This window comes from Canis lupus, chromosome 15, assembly GCF_011100685.1.
Source record: "Canis lupus familiaris isolate Mischka breed German Shepherd chromosome 15, alternate assembly UU_Cfam_GSD_1.0, whole genome shotgun sequence".
NCBI lineage: Eukaryota > Metazoa > Chordata > Mammalia > Carnivora > Canidae > Canis > Canis lupus.
This window is the reverse complement of record NC_049236.1, coordinates 45,020,822-45,039,605: the sequence shown is the minus strand read 5'-3', so window position 1 is coordinate 45,039,605 and position 18,784 is coordinate 45,020,822. Positions and strand designations below refer to the sequence as shown.

At 42.1% G+C, this 18,784-nt stretch overlaps 1 protein-coding gene and 1 long non-coding RNA gene across 9 annotated transcripts in view; one reads left to right on the top strand and one right to left on the bottom strand.

The window, feature by feature from the left end:
- Positions 1 to 18,784, bottom strand: part of LOC102155214 — a 69,526-nt gene that overhangs the window by 28,413 nt on the left and 22,329 nt on the right. For 4 of the 5 annotated variants that reach the window (XR_005370818.1, XR_005370816.1, XR_005370819.1 and 1 more), the window contains one exon: positions 8,717 to 8,971. This is a non-coding gene — a long non-coding RNA (uncharacterized LOC102155214). Of the gene's footprint in view, positions 1 to 4,589; positions 4,649 to 8,716; positions 8,972 to 18,784 lie in introns of all 5 variants that reach the window. The other variant, XR_005370817.1, reaches the window with a different exon arrangement.
- SLC10A7 (solute carrier family 10 member 7) overlaps positions 1 to 18,784 on the top strand; it is a 243,037-nt gene that overhangs the window by 220,727 nt on the left and 3,526 nt on the right. For all 4 annotated transcript variants that reach the window (XM_038558933.1, XM_038558936.1, XM_038558934.1 and 1 more), the window contains one exon: positions 17,497 to 17,642. In XM_038558933.1, coding sequence (XP_038414861.1) covers positions 17,497 to 17,642 — 146 coding nt within the window. The remainder of the gene's footprint in view (positions 1 to 17,496; positions 17,643 to 18,784) is intronic.

Below are 18,784 nucleotides of genomic sequence, written 5' to 3'. Positions count from 1 at the left end.
ATTATTTTGTTTTGAGTTTTTGATTCTGAATTTGGTGTCTGAAAATCATTACTAGCATATCTAGACTTATATAATAAAAAAAATTTAGGAAGTTCCCAGGTCCTAGGCAGCAAGTATGAAATTAAAGATAATAAAACCTCTTTGGTTTTTGGGTTTATTACCCTGACCCTCAGGTACCATTAATCTCAAAGATATGCCAGGAGATGTTCATCTGGAAGATTAGTGCCCTGATACCCCACATGCTTCTCCTTCTTCATGGTTCCTATGCCATAGATTGTCAAATGTATTTAACTACAACCTGCAGTTAGAAATACATTTTATAGTGTGATCTAGGATGCATTGCCTGTTGTAAAAGGTTTACAAAATAATATGCACTCTTACTTTATGTGATATACATTCCATATGTGATACATATGTGATACATTCCATATTCTATACAAGTGGTAGATAAATCCTATTAAATTGATGTGCAACTCATTAATGGGTCATAATCCAAAGTCTGAAAATTATTACTTTATACCTTCTTGGTGAGATTTTATCCTCTTCCTCAGATAGTTACCATGTAGGCTTTAGCTTCTACTGTCTTTTTTTATTTAAACTTTAACCCAAATTTCTGATACCATGTAGGAATCCAAGCTAAATTAAAACCCAGAACAATTCTTGATTTGTGGTTATAGGAGATCATCTGCATTTAGGTTTTATTAATACAGCTTTTAGTACAGAGTTTCTACACCTTTTTTAATTTATTTTTTAATTGTGTCTCTATTCATCATGTTTTCAATAGTAGTAGGAATAATGATAACAGCTAACAGTAATTGGGTACTTAATAGGCAAATACTGTGCTATGTGCTTGTTACATGAAGTAATTTACTTGAAAATAGCTTTGTGTTCATAGTGTGGCATCACATATGTATGTACTAGTTAGGGCCAGTTGCTCCAATGGAAAATTCTCACCCAAGTGTTCAGCTACTATTTCATCAGAAAGGAAATACTCCAGAGGCAGCTCCAACAAATGCTTTTGTTATCTATATCTTTCAACCAGAGATTTTTGCTAATCAGCATAATGCATTCTGAAATAGGTTTTTATTGATGAAATTACTGGCTTGTTACTTAGCATGATAAATGTAATGAATTAACTCTCACTGATATGTAGACTGTCTGAAAACTTTAGAGCTACTTCCTACTTTTTACAAAGAATCTAGTCAATCCGGTGGCTCAAATATGAAATCCTCGGGGCTGTGCTGGAGGCTCATCCCTGCATGGTTTTGTGCTCTGTTGCTATGAGGAGGACCTGTGGTTGCCTGAGGCTGACTGTACGGGTCAGAATCAGAATCCTGCTCTAGAATGTTGCTGTGTGTGCTTTGAGAGACCGCGTGCAAGGGGCTAGTGAGAGCACTTGAAAGGTCAGAATTGGAACTTTGAGTGGACAGGATAGGTTGTTTAAACTGTGTTTGTGTGTGACTACTGATATGTGTTCAGTTAAAAATACCTGGGTAGGGAGATCCCTAGGTGGCTGAGCGGTTTGGCGCCTGCCTTTGGCCCAGGGCACGATCCCAGAGACCCCAGATCGAGTCCCACGTTGGGCTCCCTGCATGGAGCCTGCTTCTCCCTCTACCTGTGTCTCTGCCTCTTTCTCTCTCTGTGTCTCTCATGAATAAGTAGATAAAATCTTTAAAAAATAAAAAATAAATAAAAATACCTGGGTATGTGGCAGCTTGCTTTCATTCAAACCTGCTAGCCAGCTTATGGGAGTGTAGCTCATCTTCACCTACCTTAAAATTCTTTCTTTGGCCACTACACATTATCTGCCAGAAAGAATCAGAAACTTCTTCACGACAACCCTGGTATAGGTCACTTCCCAACAGTTCTTTACACACATCAGCTCACATTACTCTCACAATCACCCCATATAGGGAAAGTGAGGTTCCTAAGTGATAAGCAGCTTACCCGAGTCACATGACCCAGGTGGCAGAACCAGAACTCACACCAAGTCTGACTCTTAGCCACGTGCTGAACTGTGATGAGAGTTCTTCAGAAAGTTTTCTGCTCTAGTATCAGAACTGTGGTCCACTAGCAATACAAAATTTAGGCTAGATGATCTCTGGGGCCCTTCTTATTCTAACGTTATATAATTCTCTGATTTTGAAAGGTATTCAGCTTTAGAATCTTGAGCCTTTAGAGGGGTACCTTAAGATCAATATTTCTCCAAGGATGGCCTTCTAAATTACAGCAAGTCACTTCCTTTAAAGAAACAAAAAAGGAGATGAATTGAATTCATCTGATTCAGAATTTTTAAGAATAAGCCCCTGGAGTCCAATTTTTGAAATATACCAAAAAAAATAGTATTATGCATCTGAAATTTTAAAGCCACCATAATACATGCATCCAGAATCACCTCTTGGTTTCCAAAGATGGTGGCTCACCCGCCTAGGTCTTTAGGGAAGCTTTTGACCTAGCAGAACATTCAGGCAAATTTTGTGTTAGTGCTTTTTAATGATAGTGAAAACTAGTTTGGGTCAACTTGGCATGGTTGATTTGGGGTCTTGTTTTGTTTGTTTGTTTGTTTTTAACTTTAGTCTGGCTATGATGTGGATACTTTTTATCTCATTATTAGCCAAAAGGAGATACTTAGAACATAGATGCTCATGACATACCAAAAAGTACCATTAAAAGATAAGCAATAAATTTTAAAAATAACTCAGTAGGCTTGGATTCTGATTTCTCAGAATCACTTACCTGGTTCCACAGCTTCAGTATGTGATATTGTGGTTGTGTCTAGGAAGGATAAAAATTTACTTCTGTTTCTCTAATCTATACCTATATTTGTGCCTGAACTTCAAAGGTCTTTTGAGTTCCCTTTGCATCAATCTGGTTAAACCACAGCATTTAGATGTGGAAGTATGCCAGTATTTCACAAGGCATAGCCTGATCAAAGGAAAGCCATTCATTTAGTGCCTACCCATCACCCTTAACAGTCACTCCAAAAGTGAAGCTTTCTTTCTTTAAGCTAAGAGTAAAGTTTAGGCATGTTTAAAATAATTTCAGCATGCCTGGTATTTGAAAGTTACCCTTATATAAGTCCTTTCATGAAAAGAAATATATAAAATCAGTGTAACTGATAGCATGGAAAGACTTTTTAAAAAGAAAGAAAAGAAAGGCACCTGGGTGGCTAAGTTAGTTAAGCCTCCAACTCTTGATTTTGGCTCAGGTCATGATCTCAAGGTCCTGGGATCAAGCCCTGCATCGGGCTCCCTGCTCAGTGGGGAATCTGCTTCTCTCTCTCCCTCTGCCCCTCTTCCCCTGCTCATGCTTACTCTCTCTGTCTCTCTCTCTCTCTCTCTCTCTCTCTGAAATAAATAAATAAATCCTTTTTTAAAAGAATTAAATTAAAATTTAAAAAGAAAGAAAAGAAGCACAAGATAGAATCTCTGCTTTCCAGAAGTCAGCACTCTGAAAGGGACAGCAACCCAAACAGAACCGCAAGCACTTATCCATAAACTGCAGACAGATGAAGGTTTTGGCAGCACCCTAAAGAGGAAGTCTCAGTTCCTGTGGCAATCCTCAGCAGTCACAAAAGCTTTAGGAATGCTTCAGACCTCACCCTGGATGATTTCAGTGGCAAGCCCCTTCCCTGTTCAGTCCTATAAACTACTGAAATCTGAGCCCTACAGTAGTATCTCATAATGATAACAATAATCACAATCATTTTTTCTATCCCATAATCATAACAATAATCAGAATCATTTTGGGGGGTGCTGACTCTATGCCAGGCACCAAACTACGTACTTGACCAACACTGCCTCACTAAAACCTCCAACTCTCCTCCAAGACAGTTATTTTAACCTCATTTTAAACAGATATGGAAACTTAAAGGTATAAGGGTTAGATCACCTGATCATATAGCTGACAGGCAGCATGGTCAGGATTTAAACCCAGGCCTCTGACATCAAAGACCAGGTCCTTTCCATCACATCACCCAGACTTCTAGAAATATCTAAGAATGGTGTGTTAGCTGTCTGCCTCTCATTTAGCCTCAGTGATGGGACCAGAGCAAGAGGGGCTAGTGTGTACCTGCACCAGCCTCACGGCAGCTGATCATGACTTGCAGGGGCACCCCGAACTATGTACAAAATGCTTATCAAGCTGTAGGTCTCCAATGTCAACTTTTAGTGCATCAAGTTAGTGCAGACTTTTAATTCCCGAGCTTCATATTTATTTCAAAGTAAAAACCACCCACCCACATAGTTAGAAGTAGCTCTAAGGAGGTTAATTTTACACATTAATAATCAATAATGTACCCAAAGTCATATACACTCCATGCTTCTGAAAGGGAAATGCCACAAGAAATGAGGGGAACACAATTATGGTGTTCTGGAGCTTGTCCATTCTGATGAGGCCTTTGCACATCCAGGAGAGCTGACAGCAGCCCATCTCCCAGTGCTTCCCGCTAGCTCTACACTCGCTGTCAGTTGCAGAGGGGTTTGGTCTTTATTATTATTATTAATATTTAGAAAGTTTGCCCGTAGCAGTACTAAAATGTGCATCACAGAACAACAGTTGTTTACTGTGTTTGAAGTGAAGACTCTCACCCAGGAGATCTCATTCACTTGAAGTTCGTGTCTCTCAATCTCCACTTGCAAACAGAGACCTGTGAATAACAATTGTCATTTCAGAGGTGCATCTCTCCAATTATTTATTTGGTCGTGTCTCTTCCCAGAAGTTCCCTTAATTGAATCAGACACTATAAACCAGTGTGCATGTATCTATTGACAGCCAGCTCTGTGCCTCTTTACAGCAAAGAACAAACAAGCCCGCAGCTGCAAAACAAGGGGGACACCCACCACTTCCTTGTCCCCCATCTACAGCCCCATCCAAACAACTCCAGCCAGAAATTAAAGTTAGCTGCCCACTTTTTTAATGCTATGGGGTACTCGGTAGGTTTTTGACAAGTTACCGTGGGGGCAAGAGGAGATATAAAATTGGACACAACTCAAAAGCTTTCTGGGCCCCAGGAAGCCAGCTCATTTGGAATGTCATCTCCCCTGAAGCTAAGCACAGTAATGATGGCATGGCTGTGCCACTTCCCAGACCTGCCTTCGCTGCATGTTTGCTCTATGTAGTGGTACTCTCAGTACTATAACTAATGTATCTAGTACTAGTGCTCTAGTACTCTAGTACTACCAGAACAAACTTTCTACGTATTAATAAAAAACAAACCCTTCTGCACTGACAGTGGAAAACCAGACAGAAAGCACTGGTGCCGATGAAAAGGTGCTTTTAAAACACAATTTACTTGATCCATTCATTTGCTCACCAAGTGTTTATTTAGTGCTTACTTGTATGACAGGCCCCGTTCCAGGGACAGCAGTGAACAAAGGACAGAAAAGTTCTTGCCTTATCTAGCTCCCTTACCAGCAGGATTAAACAGACAAACACTTAAACATGTAACTATCCGGTGATGATAAATGTCATACAGAAAGAGAGAATCATTATATGGGAAGGGGAATGAGGAGAATGGGAGACTAGGAGTACCAGAGTGGAGGTGGGAAACTTTTAGACTTAAAGGGGGCATTGGATCAAAGTCCAGGAGGAACCAGGGAGTGAGCCATGTGGGCATCTAAGGCAAGGAGACTCCAAGTGAAGGGGATGGTGAGGGCAAAGTACCTGAGGCAACAGTGTGGTAGGCCAGCTGGAGGACAAGGAATAGGCCAGTATTTGGAGAGGGCAGTGAGGAAGGGAGAGGCTGTAGGAGCCATGATACAAGGCTTGGGGAGGGGAATGAGTGAGGGAGAGGCTGTTGGAGCCATGGCACAAGGTAGTGGGAGAGGGGTGAGTGGTACTGTAAAAGGCTTGTTGGCCATTATAAGGACTAAACCTTTCACTCAGAATAAGAGGGGATGCCACTGGAAGGTTTTGGGTAGGCTAAGTGACAAGATCCAACTTGCACTTTGAAAGGACCCCTATGGGGCAACCCCGGTGGCGCAGCGGTTTAGCGCCGCCTGCAGCCCGGGTGTGATCCTGGAGATGCGGGACTCAATCCCGCATCGGGCTTCCTGCATGGAGCCTGCTTCTCCCTCTGCCTGTGTCTCTGCCTCTCTCTCTCTCTCTCTGAATAAATTTTTTTTAAATCTATAAAAAAGAAAGAAAGAAAGAAAGAAAGAAAGAAAGAAAGAAAGAAAGAAAGAAAGAAAGAAAGAAAAGAAAGAAAGAAAGAAAGAAAGAAAGAAAGAAAGAAAGAAAGAAAGAAAGAAAGAAAGAAAGAAAGAAAAGGAAAGGAAAAGAAAAAGAAAAGAAAAGAAAAGAAAAGAAAAGAAAAGAAAAGAAAAGAAAAGAAAAGAAAAGAAAAGAAAAGAAAAGAAAAGAAAAAAGAAGGGACCCCTATGGCTGCTGTGTTAAATAAAAGCCTGGGGTTGGATGGGCAGAAAGAAGGGGACAGCCCATGAGGAAAGAAAGGTCAGTTAAGAAGCTTTACTCCAGACAAAAGTTTAGGGTCAAAGTGGTAAGAGTAGTGGAAGTGGTATTGGATCCTGGATGTAATTCTGAACACAGAGCTTATAGGACTTCCTGATAAACTGGATATGCTTATAAGAGAAAGGGGAATTCAAGATATTCCAGGGCGTTTGGCCTGAGGAGCTGGAAGACTGGAATTACCACTTAACTGGATTAGGGAAGGTGGCAAAGGAACAGATTTTGGTGGTAGAAGGGGGATGCGGGGAAGTGTCAACAGTTCTGTTTTGAACATGTTAAGTTTGACATGTCTTCTCAATATCCAGTGGTGAGTTGGCCTTGTGAGTCTAGAATTTTCATCATATAGAGGTTAAGTTCGCGGGACTGGATGAGATCACTAAGGAGGATGGAGATGGAGGAAAAAGGCACTCTGGGGACTGAGCCTTCAGGCACATCAGAGGTTAGAGAGGATGTGAAGTTATTTTGATAATAAAATGATATGAAATTCTAAATCAGCCAGACATATTGACATCCAAACTTGCAGGCCTGTATTATTCTCCTGCCTCACAAGGCTAAAGTGAACATTGAATCAGAAAAGTCAATGTGAAGACACTTTGAAACCTTAAGGAGCGGGCTCTCATGTATATGCGGTGCCTACTCCATGCCAGGCACTGTGTCAGGCACATACGTGCCTTATTATCTCAGGTAAGCTTCATGACAGCCCTGCTGTTATTAATCCCACCATCCAAAGTAGAAAACTCTGCTTCCGTGAGGTCAGATAACTCACCCCAGTTCACACTATGAGTAAACAGCAGAGACAGCACACGAGACCATCTGTCTACCTCCAGAATCTTCTAGAGTCCTCTTGCTCCCCCTTCTTACCAGAGCTGGCTTCTCAGCCCAGCTCACATTAGAATCACCTGAGAGCCAGCCATCCAAGAACCATGATGCCCAGACCCCTCCCCATTGCCATTAAGTTGGAATCTCTCAGGATAGATCCAGGCATCAGACATCCTAAAAGCCACTCAGGTGATTCTGACGTGTAGCTGGGTCTGAGACATTAGCCTGCTTTCTGTGTTGGTGTACATTTATGCCCTACTGTGTTCCAGCAAGACTGCAACACAGGATGCTATCTACTCATTTGTTGATGAAAGTGGCCGCTTGTTTGTACTGACTTGTGAAAATCCACAGTTCTCTTAAATAGGTGAAGTACTCAGAGGTTAAGAAAAACTAAAGGGATTAGGAAAACATCATTGTGTCCAGAAATGGCTCCCAGGGCTTTCTCAATTCCTTCCTCTGCCTACAAACCTTCTAAATGAGACCATAACTCCCCAATTTTTGTATCATTCAGAATAAATAAAGGGCGGGAGGGGGCTGGTAGGACATCACCTAGCCAAGTTAAACCACAGAAACCCGAGCTGACCTTTTTAAAACATGAATTTAGGGGGTCTAGGAGGCTCAGTTGGTTGAGTGTCCAACTTGTGATTTCAGCTCAGGTTATGATCTCATGGGTCGTGAGATCAAGCCCTGCATTGGGGTCCACACTCAGCAGAGAGTCAGCTTGAGATTCTCTCTCTCTCTCTCTCCTGCGGCTCTTCCCCTCTGCGTGCTCTATCTCAAGTAAAGAAATCTTTAAAAAAAAAAAATAAAACAGATGGATTTAAGGATAAATAGTGCTGATTTCTAATTCCTAAAGCAAAACTGCCTCATTCTTTTGTGTCAGGAGACATCTCTTCTGAGGTTTGATGTACATCATAAACGTGGTACCATCAAGACAAAAATTACCACCAGAGGGTGATTAATGGCCATGTTGACAAAACCAAAAATGTATATTAAAAAAACACTGTACAGTTGTGTCACAGCTTACTCACATTTTCCACTTAATTAAGACGTGGAAGCCTTCTGGAAGTGCCACTATCTGCTATTAAGAGGATTATCAGTGCAGAATTTGAGGAGCACCAAGTTTAGAGGGTGGGAGTGGTGCATATATCCCATCCATCAGCTTCTTTTTGCCTTGGACTTAAAAGGTTTGAGTGTTTTTTTTCATTTATGTACAAACACATTTAAAAACTTCTATAACATTAAACAAGGCTTTCCAGAGCCAGAGTTCAGTGAATTCTGTTCTGAACCAGGGGCCAGTTCTGTATTGATGATTGTGTTAAATATATTCTGATGACCTTGTGTTATTTTTGTCCTATGAAAGCCTCCATCTATTTTTGATGTTTCCTAGAAAAAGGAAAAAAGTAATCTCAGTGTACTTCCTGCCCACCTTGTCTCCATAAATCCAGTGACCCCTCCTGGAAGACACAGCTAGCATTTGAATGAAGGCTCTGTGGCTCAGTTCTTTAATTCATTCTTGAATTCCCTGTTTGCTAATTACCCCTACAACGCTGTCAGACAGGTGAAGGTGTACCTAATCTTCTGAGGCAGAAACCTTCAATTGGTAGAGTTAAATGTTTCATTGTCAGCATCTGGTGAGCCAGCTCAGGCCATTCATTAAACGTCTTTTCCAATCAGAACGTACCTGTTTCAAAACAGAAATAACACCAGCTGCTCATTTTGGTCTTTTCTTGCATCTTTATTTACATAAAACTTTCAGCAAAGTGATGGGCTTACAGCCCAGGTAACTGAAGACTAAAACACCATCTTTTATTTTCCTAATGGGCCACAAATGGTCATAAACCATGTTTTATTTGAAGCTAGTAAAAGGCCAACCCCATAAGCACCTTTGTTGAAAGGAGTACCTCTCTGTTCCTTTCAGATTTTTTCTTGCGTAAATATTATCTTTCTTGGTTTCACTCTCTGTTTTCAGTGTCATTATTATCAAGCATCTCTTGTGTCTGGGGTCCCTAAGCACTCTGACGAATTAGCATTTCAGGCATTGCAGGCACACAGCCTGGTTGAAGGCCACAGATGATGGAGCCAGTCTGTATGCACATCCCAGCTTCCTCTGGTCACTAGCTGTGCCTGGCCTTGCGGAAGTTGGTACCTACTGCTACCTCAAGTTTCTCATCTGAGAAGTGGAGATAAGAATGGAAGCTTTAGGGACGCCTGGGTGGCTCAGTCGGTGAAGCGTCTGCCTTCGTGATCCCGGGGTCCTGGGATTGAGCCCCCCCACACAGTCTTGGGTTCCCTGCTCAGCAGGAAGCCTGCTTCTCCCTGTCCCTCTGCCCCTCACCCCTGCTTGTGCCCTCTTGCTCAAACTCTCTGTCTCACACTCTCAAATAAATAAATAAAATCTTAAAAAAAGAAAAAAAAGAATGGACGCTTTACTCACAGTGTAGACATGAGGAGTGAATGAATTTATGTTTTGCACACTCTCCAAATGGAAGCCCTGTGTAACTATCATCTTCCACGATCTGATCCCCAGGAAGCCCCGTGTAACTATCATCCTCTACGATCTGACCCCCAGGAAACCCCATGTAACTGTCTTCCATGATCTGCATTCTGCCCTTACCAACATTCAAATGAAGACCAGAAACACCCATGAAGTCAGGTGTGGCTTCTGAAGTTCCATTTCCTAAAGCTTTTGGTCCCTTCCTCCTAATAATGGCCTTGGACATGTAGTTTGTCACCTTACACTTGTTCACTGCCTGCTCTTCCAGGTCTTATTCTCCCTTTTGGATAAAAAATACATATTTTTTTGAGCTCTGCTGAAAGATAAATCTCTCAAGAAAGTTTTACATTAGAAAAGAAATCTGATATTTAAGGCCTTCCACTGGACTGTAGAGGGGCGAGCGGTCAGAGAGCAGCATGAGCTCCTGAGAGGAGAGCAGAGGGGGTGTTTGAGGCCAGTTTGTGAGGCATGTTTGCTGACATCTCCTCTGTGGATCTTGAAGTCCCCATGCTATCTCCGGAGATAACCAGTGTGACAGTTTTCGGGCTTCTGAGGTTAGAAATTAAAATTCCATTTGTATCTGTTAAATTGGTGCAAGATTATTGTGTTTCTCTGCCAGAGGTCCAGCCAAGGGGGTTTGTCAGAGATCCCAAAACTGCCATTGTTGCCTTTGTATTCAGCAGTTTGGAAATGCTCAACATCTCTGTAGGTTCCATGAACCCCACACTGGGCACTGGGGAAACTGCTAGAGAGCTCATATTTGCGCATATTATTCTATTGTACCTCATTTTGGATGACTCTTTATACAAAAAGGACAAAAAATGTTTTCTACTGTGTCTTGTAAAGCAGCAATAGAGTTTCTGATGCTGTGGTTGAGCCATATCAAAGATAATATGGCACGAGATTCCAGTTAAAATGGAATGACACGAAAAGAACAGGAAAGCGAGCAAAATGTAAATCATTGGCAAGAGTAAGGCAGCATAGTCCGCATATTAAAATACCTTGGAGAGTTTGAGCAAAAGACCAGTCATTTAGATGGGAGTGAATGAGAGCAGATCACAGGATCTGTGACATCCTGTCCCCCTTCCTGAGGGAATCTGCAGGAAGTTGACTTGTCAGCCTTTGGAACATACCAGAATGGGTTTGGGAGGAGTCCTAGAATAGCCAGGATTATAAGCAGAATGTCATTCTGGGGGCTGTGCAGACTAAATAGCTCCTGCCCCAAAAGGCCATTCCTTGGGGTAGCTCTTAACTGATCCAGCAGACCTCTGAATGAGAGCAAGCCAAGCCATACCCATCCATCTAGAAGTAGGTGGCTTTTCTTTTCACCCTCACTAAAAGACAGACAAAAATCAGAATAACCCAGGTGTTCACTGAACCCATTTGCCTAACCACTGTGTTCCTAGACAGCCATACTGCATCCTCTCACTGCCACGTGCCATGATGTTGTTATTGGGTGGACTTCACTCTTTACCTAGATTTGGCATGGTACTCTCTATCTTCTCTCTCTGTTAAGTGAGCAAGAGCATACACTCATTGAAGGCCTTGGGCAGGGGACGGTTACCCATGAATTCACTGTTCCTAGAAGAGTGTCTAATGCATAATGGATGAACTTACTACTTACCAGACTCTGTGTATTATTTCACTTAGTGCTTATGTTAAAAAAAAAAAAAATCCTACAAAGTAAGTACACTTTATAGATGTGAAAACTGAGGTTTAATAATTTGCCCAACCAAGGTCACACAGGTGGTAATTGGTAGACCTGGGCCTAACCCAGGGCTCTTTGACTCCTGTGTCTGTGTCAGGTTTCTTTTCTTTTTTTTTCCCTATGTCAGGCTTTTTGACTGCTACACTGACCTGCCTCTTGTAGGCGACTGGATATAATAGATTATGAGTTGCTGCATCAAAATGACAGCTATATTACTAAAAATTAGCATGCTTTAGGTTATCCTAAGTGAAAGCCTTTTCTAACCAAATTCTAAAACCGTTGTTATACTTTATCCTGGCATCATGTTGTGCTCTAGAAATGGCATGTAATCGCTCCTTTGTTTGGTAATTGAGATAAATTAGTGGCAGTGAGTTTGACTTTCTGTGACTATTTGTTTCAAAAGAGAAAGACTGTGTGTGTGTGTGTGTGTGTGTGTGTGTGTGTGTGTGTGTGAAGCAGACTGAGACTGGCACTTAATGATGCTGGAGAAGAGTGTCTCTGTTCCTCAAACAGCGACTGCCTTCCTGGATTATGTTATGATTGGGGAGACCATCTATCCCAATGACTTTTAAAGGCAAACATGGTCTTTTCTGGGAGAGTCACTGAGGAAGAGCTAAAATCCAAATAACAATGTGTGGGACATTTAGATAGTAAACTTATGGATGTTTCTAACTAAGAACAGACTAAACAAAAGCGAGAGATCACCATGACAACTGAGGAGAGGAGCAACTGGATTCCAGATTTGCCAGCAGCTCTCTCCAAAACTCAATGAGAAGTCTGAGAAAGCCTTTAAATGGAAAAGAAGTCCTGTGAATTCAGGCGAATGAACCCCTGAAAGACAGGAAATGATCCAGGTGATTGGAATAGACGTGATCTTAGCTATGTGGGCGTGTGAGTATAGTATCAGACTTCAAAGGACTCCGTGTTTTTCAGTATATTTCCTCTCCTTTTCCACACTTCAGTACTCCTTTCAAATTCTGTTCCTCGTCAGTCCAGTTTCTTTCCTTCCTGCCACAGCAAATATATTTTATCTCAGGAAATACGGTCCTCTCCCCAAGAGGTGTGTGGAGGCTTTCTCTCTGCAATCTAGCAGAGCAACTAGTGTTTGTTCTGAATCCTGGGCTTTTTAAATAGGAAACATTACATTAGTACTGATTCTTAAATAATCAGTCATTTCTTAGGTAGCAGTCCTGTGCTTAAATACTGCAGGAGATTAAAGAAAAATGTAATAATTTTGCCTATGTTCAGGGGAAAAGAAAACCTACCCCAAAGAAAATAATGGCAGCATGAGCAAATGCTACAGTACCTGATGCCAGGAGGAAGAGCGACTTCTTTCCTCAAAAGAGGAGGAAATCAGTAGAGAGGCCACCTTCAGGGTAGAGATAGAAAGCTGAGCCTGAATGAACCCACAGGATTTAGGCACATGGGAAGAAAGGGCAAAATCAGGCTCAGCTTTTACAAAGACAGGGAAGTGCTAGACCTGAGCCAGTGACAGCAGTTGGCAATGGAAAGTTTGGTTTAATGGAGTTGGCACAGCTCAATGATTAAAAGTAAATACGCTGAGATCCAATTCCGCCTCTACTGAAACGCATGATGCATGGTGTCAGGCAGTCACTTCGCTGCCCTAAACCCCGGTCTCCTTGGGCTTCAATGGGAAAATCGCCCCTACTTCACAGGGCTGTTGTGAGGATTAAATGAGATAATGCAGACAAAGCACTTAGCATGCAGTAAGCACTTACAAAATGCTGTTTTGTAAGTAGGCACTGTTCTTTACTGAAGTTGAATAGGTAGAGAATGTGATGAATGGGCACTGGAAAGTCATTGTAATTCTTGAGCAGGGTACTGGCTTTAATTAATGTGGGTTTGGGGAAGATTAATCTGCCCGTGGTTTGGAGGATTGATGAAGGAAGAGTCCGAAAACGGGGTTGTGTCAGGAGGCCGTAAGAGTCATCTTGGCTCAATTTTATGAGGCACTGAATTAGGCAGGTGGAAGTGAAAGCTAAGGGGGACAGGAAGTGGCAGATGGAGGAAAGAACCTACAGAACTCAGTGACTTGATCAAGGGGTAAGGAGACAAATGGAATTCATCAAAGATAATCCCCAAACTCTGAGTCCTAGAAACTGGGTGAGCCAGTGACAGAAGGGGTTACACCCGCTATGTTATCACTCATCCCTCTGATGGCGGAAAGCTGAAGTATCAGGGCAAGAGCTACCAGCAGGTGAGCAGCAGGAGGGCAGGAACCTTGGCAGTGCTACTGACCTTATATTCCTAGCAAAGAGAACAGTGCCTCCCTACGGCAGAGGCCCAAAAGGTGATTTTTATTTTTATTTTTATTTTTATTTATTTATTCATGAGAAACACAGAGAGAGGCAGGGACACAAGCAGAGGGAGAAGCAGGCTCCATGCAAGGAGCCCGATGTGGGACTCGAACCCGGGAATCCGGGATCACACCCTGAGCCAAAGGCAAGGGTTCAACTGCTGAGCCACTCAGGCATCCCTCAAAAGGTGATTTTTAATAAAACGGATGGATGGATGGATGGATGGATGGATGGATGGATGGATGGATGGTGAAAACATGGCGTACCCACAAGTGAACTAAACAGTGATGTGAAGTAGATAGTTTTTATATTACGAACAATAAACCAGCCTTGAGCCTTTGGTGTGGGTTAAATAAAAGTCCATATTTTAAAAAATAAATAAAGTCCATATTTAATCTAGTAAGAAAAATGTTTCTCAAGGAAAAATCAAAAACTGTCCATCCAATAGAAAGTACAAACTCTTACAACTTGAACGTTGATACAAAGGGAATTTTCTAATTCAGAGAACATAAAATAAACATATTTAAAATAGGGAGAAAAAAAAACTTGTTCTTGTACGTATTGTTTTATCCTTTCCGTCCTGGGTATAGGATAAAAGAAACTCCTTACTTGCTTGTTAGAAGAAGAAAGCTCTCACTTGAAGTTCCTACTTGGCAGATGTCAGTTGAAAGCTCTGCTTATGGAATATGCTGCAGTGTCAAACTCTGTTGGATAATTTTTGACGAATGTGTCATGTGTGACATGGAAATATGGCATGCTGTACATTACTGATTTCCCAAGTGTTTGGAGCAGGTAGTAATGTGCTGGGAAAGTGCTCTTTATCTATCCACACAGTGTACTTGTGGAGCAATGGGGAAATGCTTTTGGTGGAAATTACTTTAGTCAGAAAAAGAATCCATTTACAATATGCGCCTTCTAACATCTTTCAGACAATGCATTGTATTAAAGAGGCATTTTTTGATTAATGTTTTATAAACATTTTTCAGCATGACAGCTTAAAGCCCCTGTAAAATTGTAAATGCGTGCATAGTGTTCACTTCCATAAAGTCAAATGCCATCTCATAAAGTCTAGTTGGATCCTGTCAACCATGGTGACACAGAATCAGTACCTGGGAGCATTAAAATTAATTTGCTTCATTTATATTACTGCAGTGATAGCAAGATGAAAAGAGTCCTATATTTAAATTTTACTTTAAAAAGAAAACTCTTTCTAGTAAGTTTGTTTGCTTTTTTAAATTATTGCCATTTTTTCTCCTACTTAAAGAATGTAGTAAAAACGGAGTGATAGTCTGCACAGTAAATTTAGGACGGGATCTGGAAAAATACAGATCCCTTCATTTGACACCCTCCTTTTGAGCACCTACTGTCTGCTCAAGATGAAGAAGAAGTAGCTGGTGTTAGTAAGTGCAGTGAGCACTGGGCTGGAACGTGTCACAGGTTGGGAAGCACAGAATAGAAAGGGCCTGATGGCCAGCATGGGACTTTGAGGATGGCATCCCAGAGGAGGCGACCTAAGAGCTGAGGGCCAGAGGAGTGGGTGAAGCAAGACGCAGGTGGTAGGCATTCTAGGCCAGAGGAGCTCGTGTGCAAAGGCCTAGTAGCCACACAGCACTACAGAGGGAGGGTTGGGGAGGAAGCACTGCGGGAGGAGAGGGAAGAAGCAGGAGACATGGGGGAGGGAGGCCAGACAGGAGGGTCCTCATGCACCACACTTAGAAGTCACCCCTGGGCCATAGGCTCCTGAGGGTTTGACATAATCCGATTTTGTGCTCACTCTGGCCACAGAGCGGTACATAGCTGCGACAGGACCAACCCAAAGTCGGAGAGACTGGTGTGGAGACTGTGTGGAAAGCAGTTGAGAGCCGACCGCCCTGAAGGAAGCTTATGGGGGGGAGGTATGAGGGTCACAGGGGTGCCCAAGAAGCCACTTCATGCAGGGTCAGGTCACATTCTGCTCCTGGCACGCCTCGCCTTTTACAGAGCAGTTCATCAGGTCCGGGAGTGCCGACTAAAGGAATGAATAATCCAGCTGTTGATCAAGTGAGTGAGGGGAATGAGAAGGCGCATGACGTAAGCTTCTGGAATAAGAGCTACCGCTGGTTTTCTGACTGGACTTGAAGATCACATTTTGCCAAATTCACTGTCCTTGCAGCCAGTTTTTTGCTCAAAAAAACTTCGGGGCCGGGTCAGCTCGCTGAAGAATGACGCAGAGCCCAAGGTTTTGCCAGGAAAGGCTCGAGTGATGCAGCCCAGCAGCCATGGTCCCCAAACTTTGCGTCGGAAACTCTCGTTCTCGTCATTTACAGGGACAGATACCTCTGTGTTTCCATCATTTGTTCCCTCCAGCCCCACTTTGAATCCGCCCTCATCCTCCCGCTCCTGAGCATCGTCCCTTTGGGCCAAATCGCCTTTCCTGCAAACAGGAGGAGAACGATCAGGTCTTCTTTTCTCATCACAATAACTTCCCCGGATCATAGTACCAGATGCTGCTTTTCGCCTGTCAACTGATTAAGTATATTACTTTTTAAAAGAAAGCTCTTTTGTTTGTTATATTAGAAGACAGAAAGTGCAAAAATCTAAACGCGTACTTTCAAAGCTTTGAGAGGGAGATTGGGGACGAGTTAAGTGTTTTCAGTTTACGGCAGTGATTTGTGAGGCTATGAAAAAGAAAGCGGCTATGAAATACATTTTTGCATAAAGGTTTGAAATTTATTAGAAGGTAAAAATAATTGAAAAAGCAGAGCTTTCCTCAGTGGGTTATAATAAAAAGTTATTTATGTGCCATCATGGTGCATGTTTAGGAGCTTGGGTCCTTTTCAGAGGCTGTTCTCAAAGAAACAGGAAGGGAGCTAAGCTATCAAAGGTACTCCACTGGAAAAGCTGACAAACAGACACAGTAATTCTGACAACTGGGCCGTCTTAAAACAATTGGTAATAAGAGTCAAATTGCCAGTGTCTGATTTCTGTTATAAAAGCTTAATAGGTATACACTATAGGCAGCTGTTTATAAAATCTGCAGACCTTGCCCTTGGTATAATAGACTCAGGAAGTAGTATTCATTTACCTGAGTTCCACTAAGACCCTCACTGGAGGGTTTAAACATTCAGCACCGATCTTAGAATTCACCTGCCGTATACAGTATACCGCTTTGAGATCGTTGGCCGAAAGAGAAGGTACGAAGCCTTTATTAATGTTCATTTAGTGAAAATACCCTCCCACTTATAATGTTGCATATCATATATTATCTTGCCATGTCCTTTTGACTGTCAAAAGTGAACTTTGGGACTTTGAAGTGGTGCCACACAGGCCTCCCTAAAGACTGGCAGACTGTTTCCCTGCTAAGCAAGAAAAGATCCATTTTGAATCTCCTCGTTTCTCCCATTTTTCATCTTTCTGAGAAGCAGCTCTTCTCTCTCCTCCTTGGTAGATAGGCTGCTAATTTTCAGGGAGAATTATTGGTGCCTTTCAACACTGACCACCTTTTCAGCTTTAACTGGTTCTAGGTAGAACTTAGAGTTTTATGTAGTGAAGGGAAGATGCGAAGATGTGATGACTCTGTTGAGACGTTCCCTGTGAATACATTCAGAAGGAAAGATAGTGCAGAGTTCCAGTTTTAATGGAGAGTGTCTGTAGTTTGATGACAATCGGAATTTGCCTCCAAGTTTTCTGTCTTCTTTGTTCATCAGGGATTCCAATGCTGAAGATTGTGTTTGCAGGCCATGAGCACCTCTCCCTGATATCCGTGCCCTTGCTCATATACCACCCAGTTCAGATCCTTCTGGGAAGTGTGTTGGTGCCAACAATAAAGTCTTGGATGGTGTCGAGGCAAAAGGTGAGACTCTGGAAAGATCTCAGTTGAATGCAAATCAAATTGAAATACTATTTCTGCATCTTAGCTGTTCATATACTTTAACTTTTGCTAGCATATTCTGATTTTCTTAACTAATCACAATAATAATGATGCATAGATCCATTTCTTGAGAAGGAGGACTGAGGGAGGGTTACATGTTTTGTATTGTTGTAAAAGTACAACTATACTCAAAATGCAGTTTTAAAAAGCTTTTTTTAAAAAAATCTGCTTGTATTGCAGGGCATATTGCAATGGGGTAGAGGTGAATATACTTAAAATACCTGTATCCCTCCTCTCAGATGTACACTTTCTTTCCCCCACCCCATCTTTCATGTGTCCTGACTTCACATGCCTCTGTAAATATGATAGCACCTGGCTTTATCTAAAATGTCGAGTTTATTTTTAACTTCCCAGACACCTAATAACTTCTTTGCACAGCAAAACTATGTATTTGAACATTTAAAAAAATTAATTAGCAAAGGAGCCCACACGATGTCAGTTTCACCACACTTAGCTCAGAGTCTTGTAACTTATTTGATATCTATAGATTTGATTTCCTAAACTATCAGCCAAAACAAAATTAGGATGATTCATACAAAGCTTAGATGCTGCGTATACCATCTAGGTACCCGTAGGGCTGGCTCCTTCCCAGCAGCTCAGACCTTCCAAGACTTCTCGGGGCCTATACACAAGGTGGCAGCTGTTATCAGGAGAGTAGGAAAAAGAGACAGCCAATGGCAGGGGAGTGCCCTAGGTTCCCAAAAATGGACTAGATACACTACCCCTATTGAGCTCTGTGTGTGCCAAGCACATTCTAGTTGTTACTTGGTTCAGAGTGTGGACCTTGAGACAGCCTGCGGCTCAAGGTGACCTTGGACCACCTCCTCTCTGGATGACCTTGGCCACAGTGTTTCATTTCTAGGTACCTCAGCTTCTGCTACTCTGAGACTAATGATAATATCTGCTCTTTAGAGTTACAGAGGATTCTATGGCAGGTGTTTGATAAAAGCTAGCTCCTATAATTATTATTGTCATTGCTGTTCATTACTATCTACAACACCGCTTCTAGCAAGCTCTGCTGTTGCCATTGTGCAGCTTACGAAGGAGGCTCAGGGAGTCAAGCA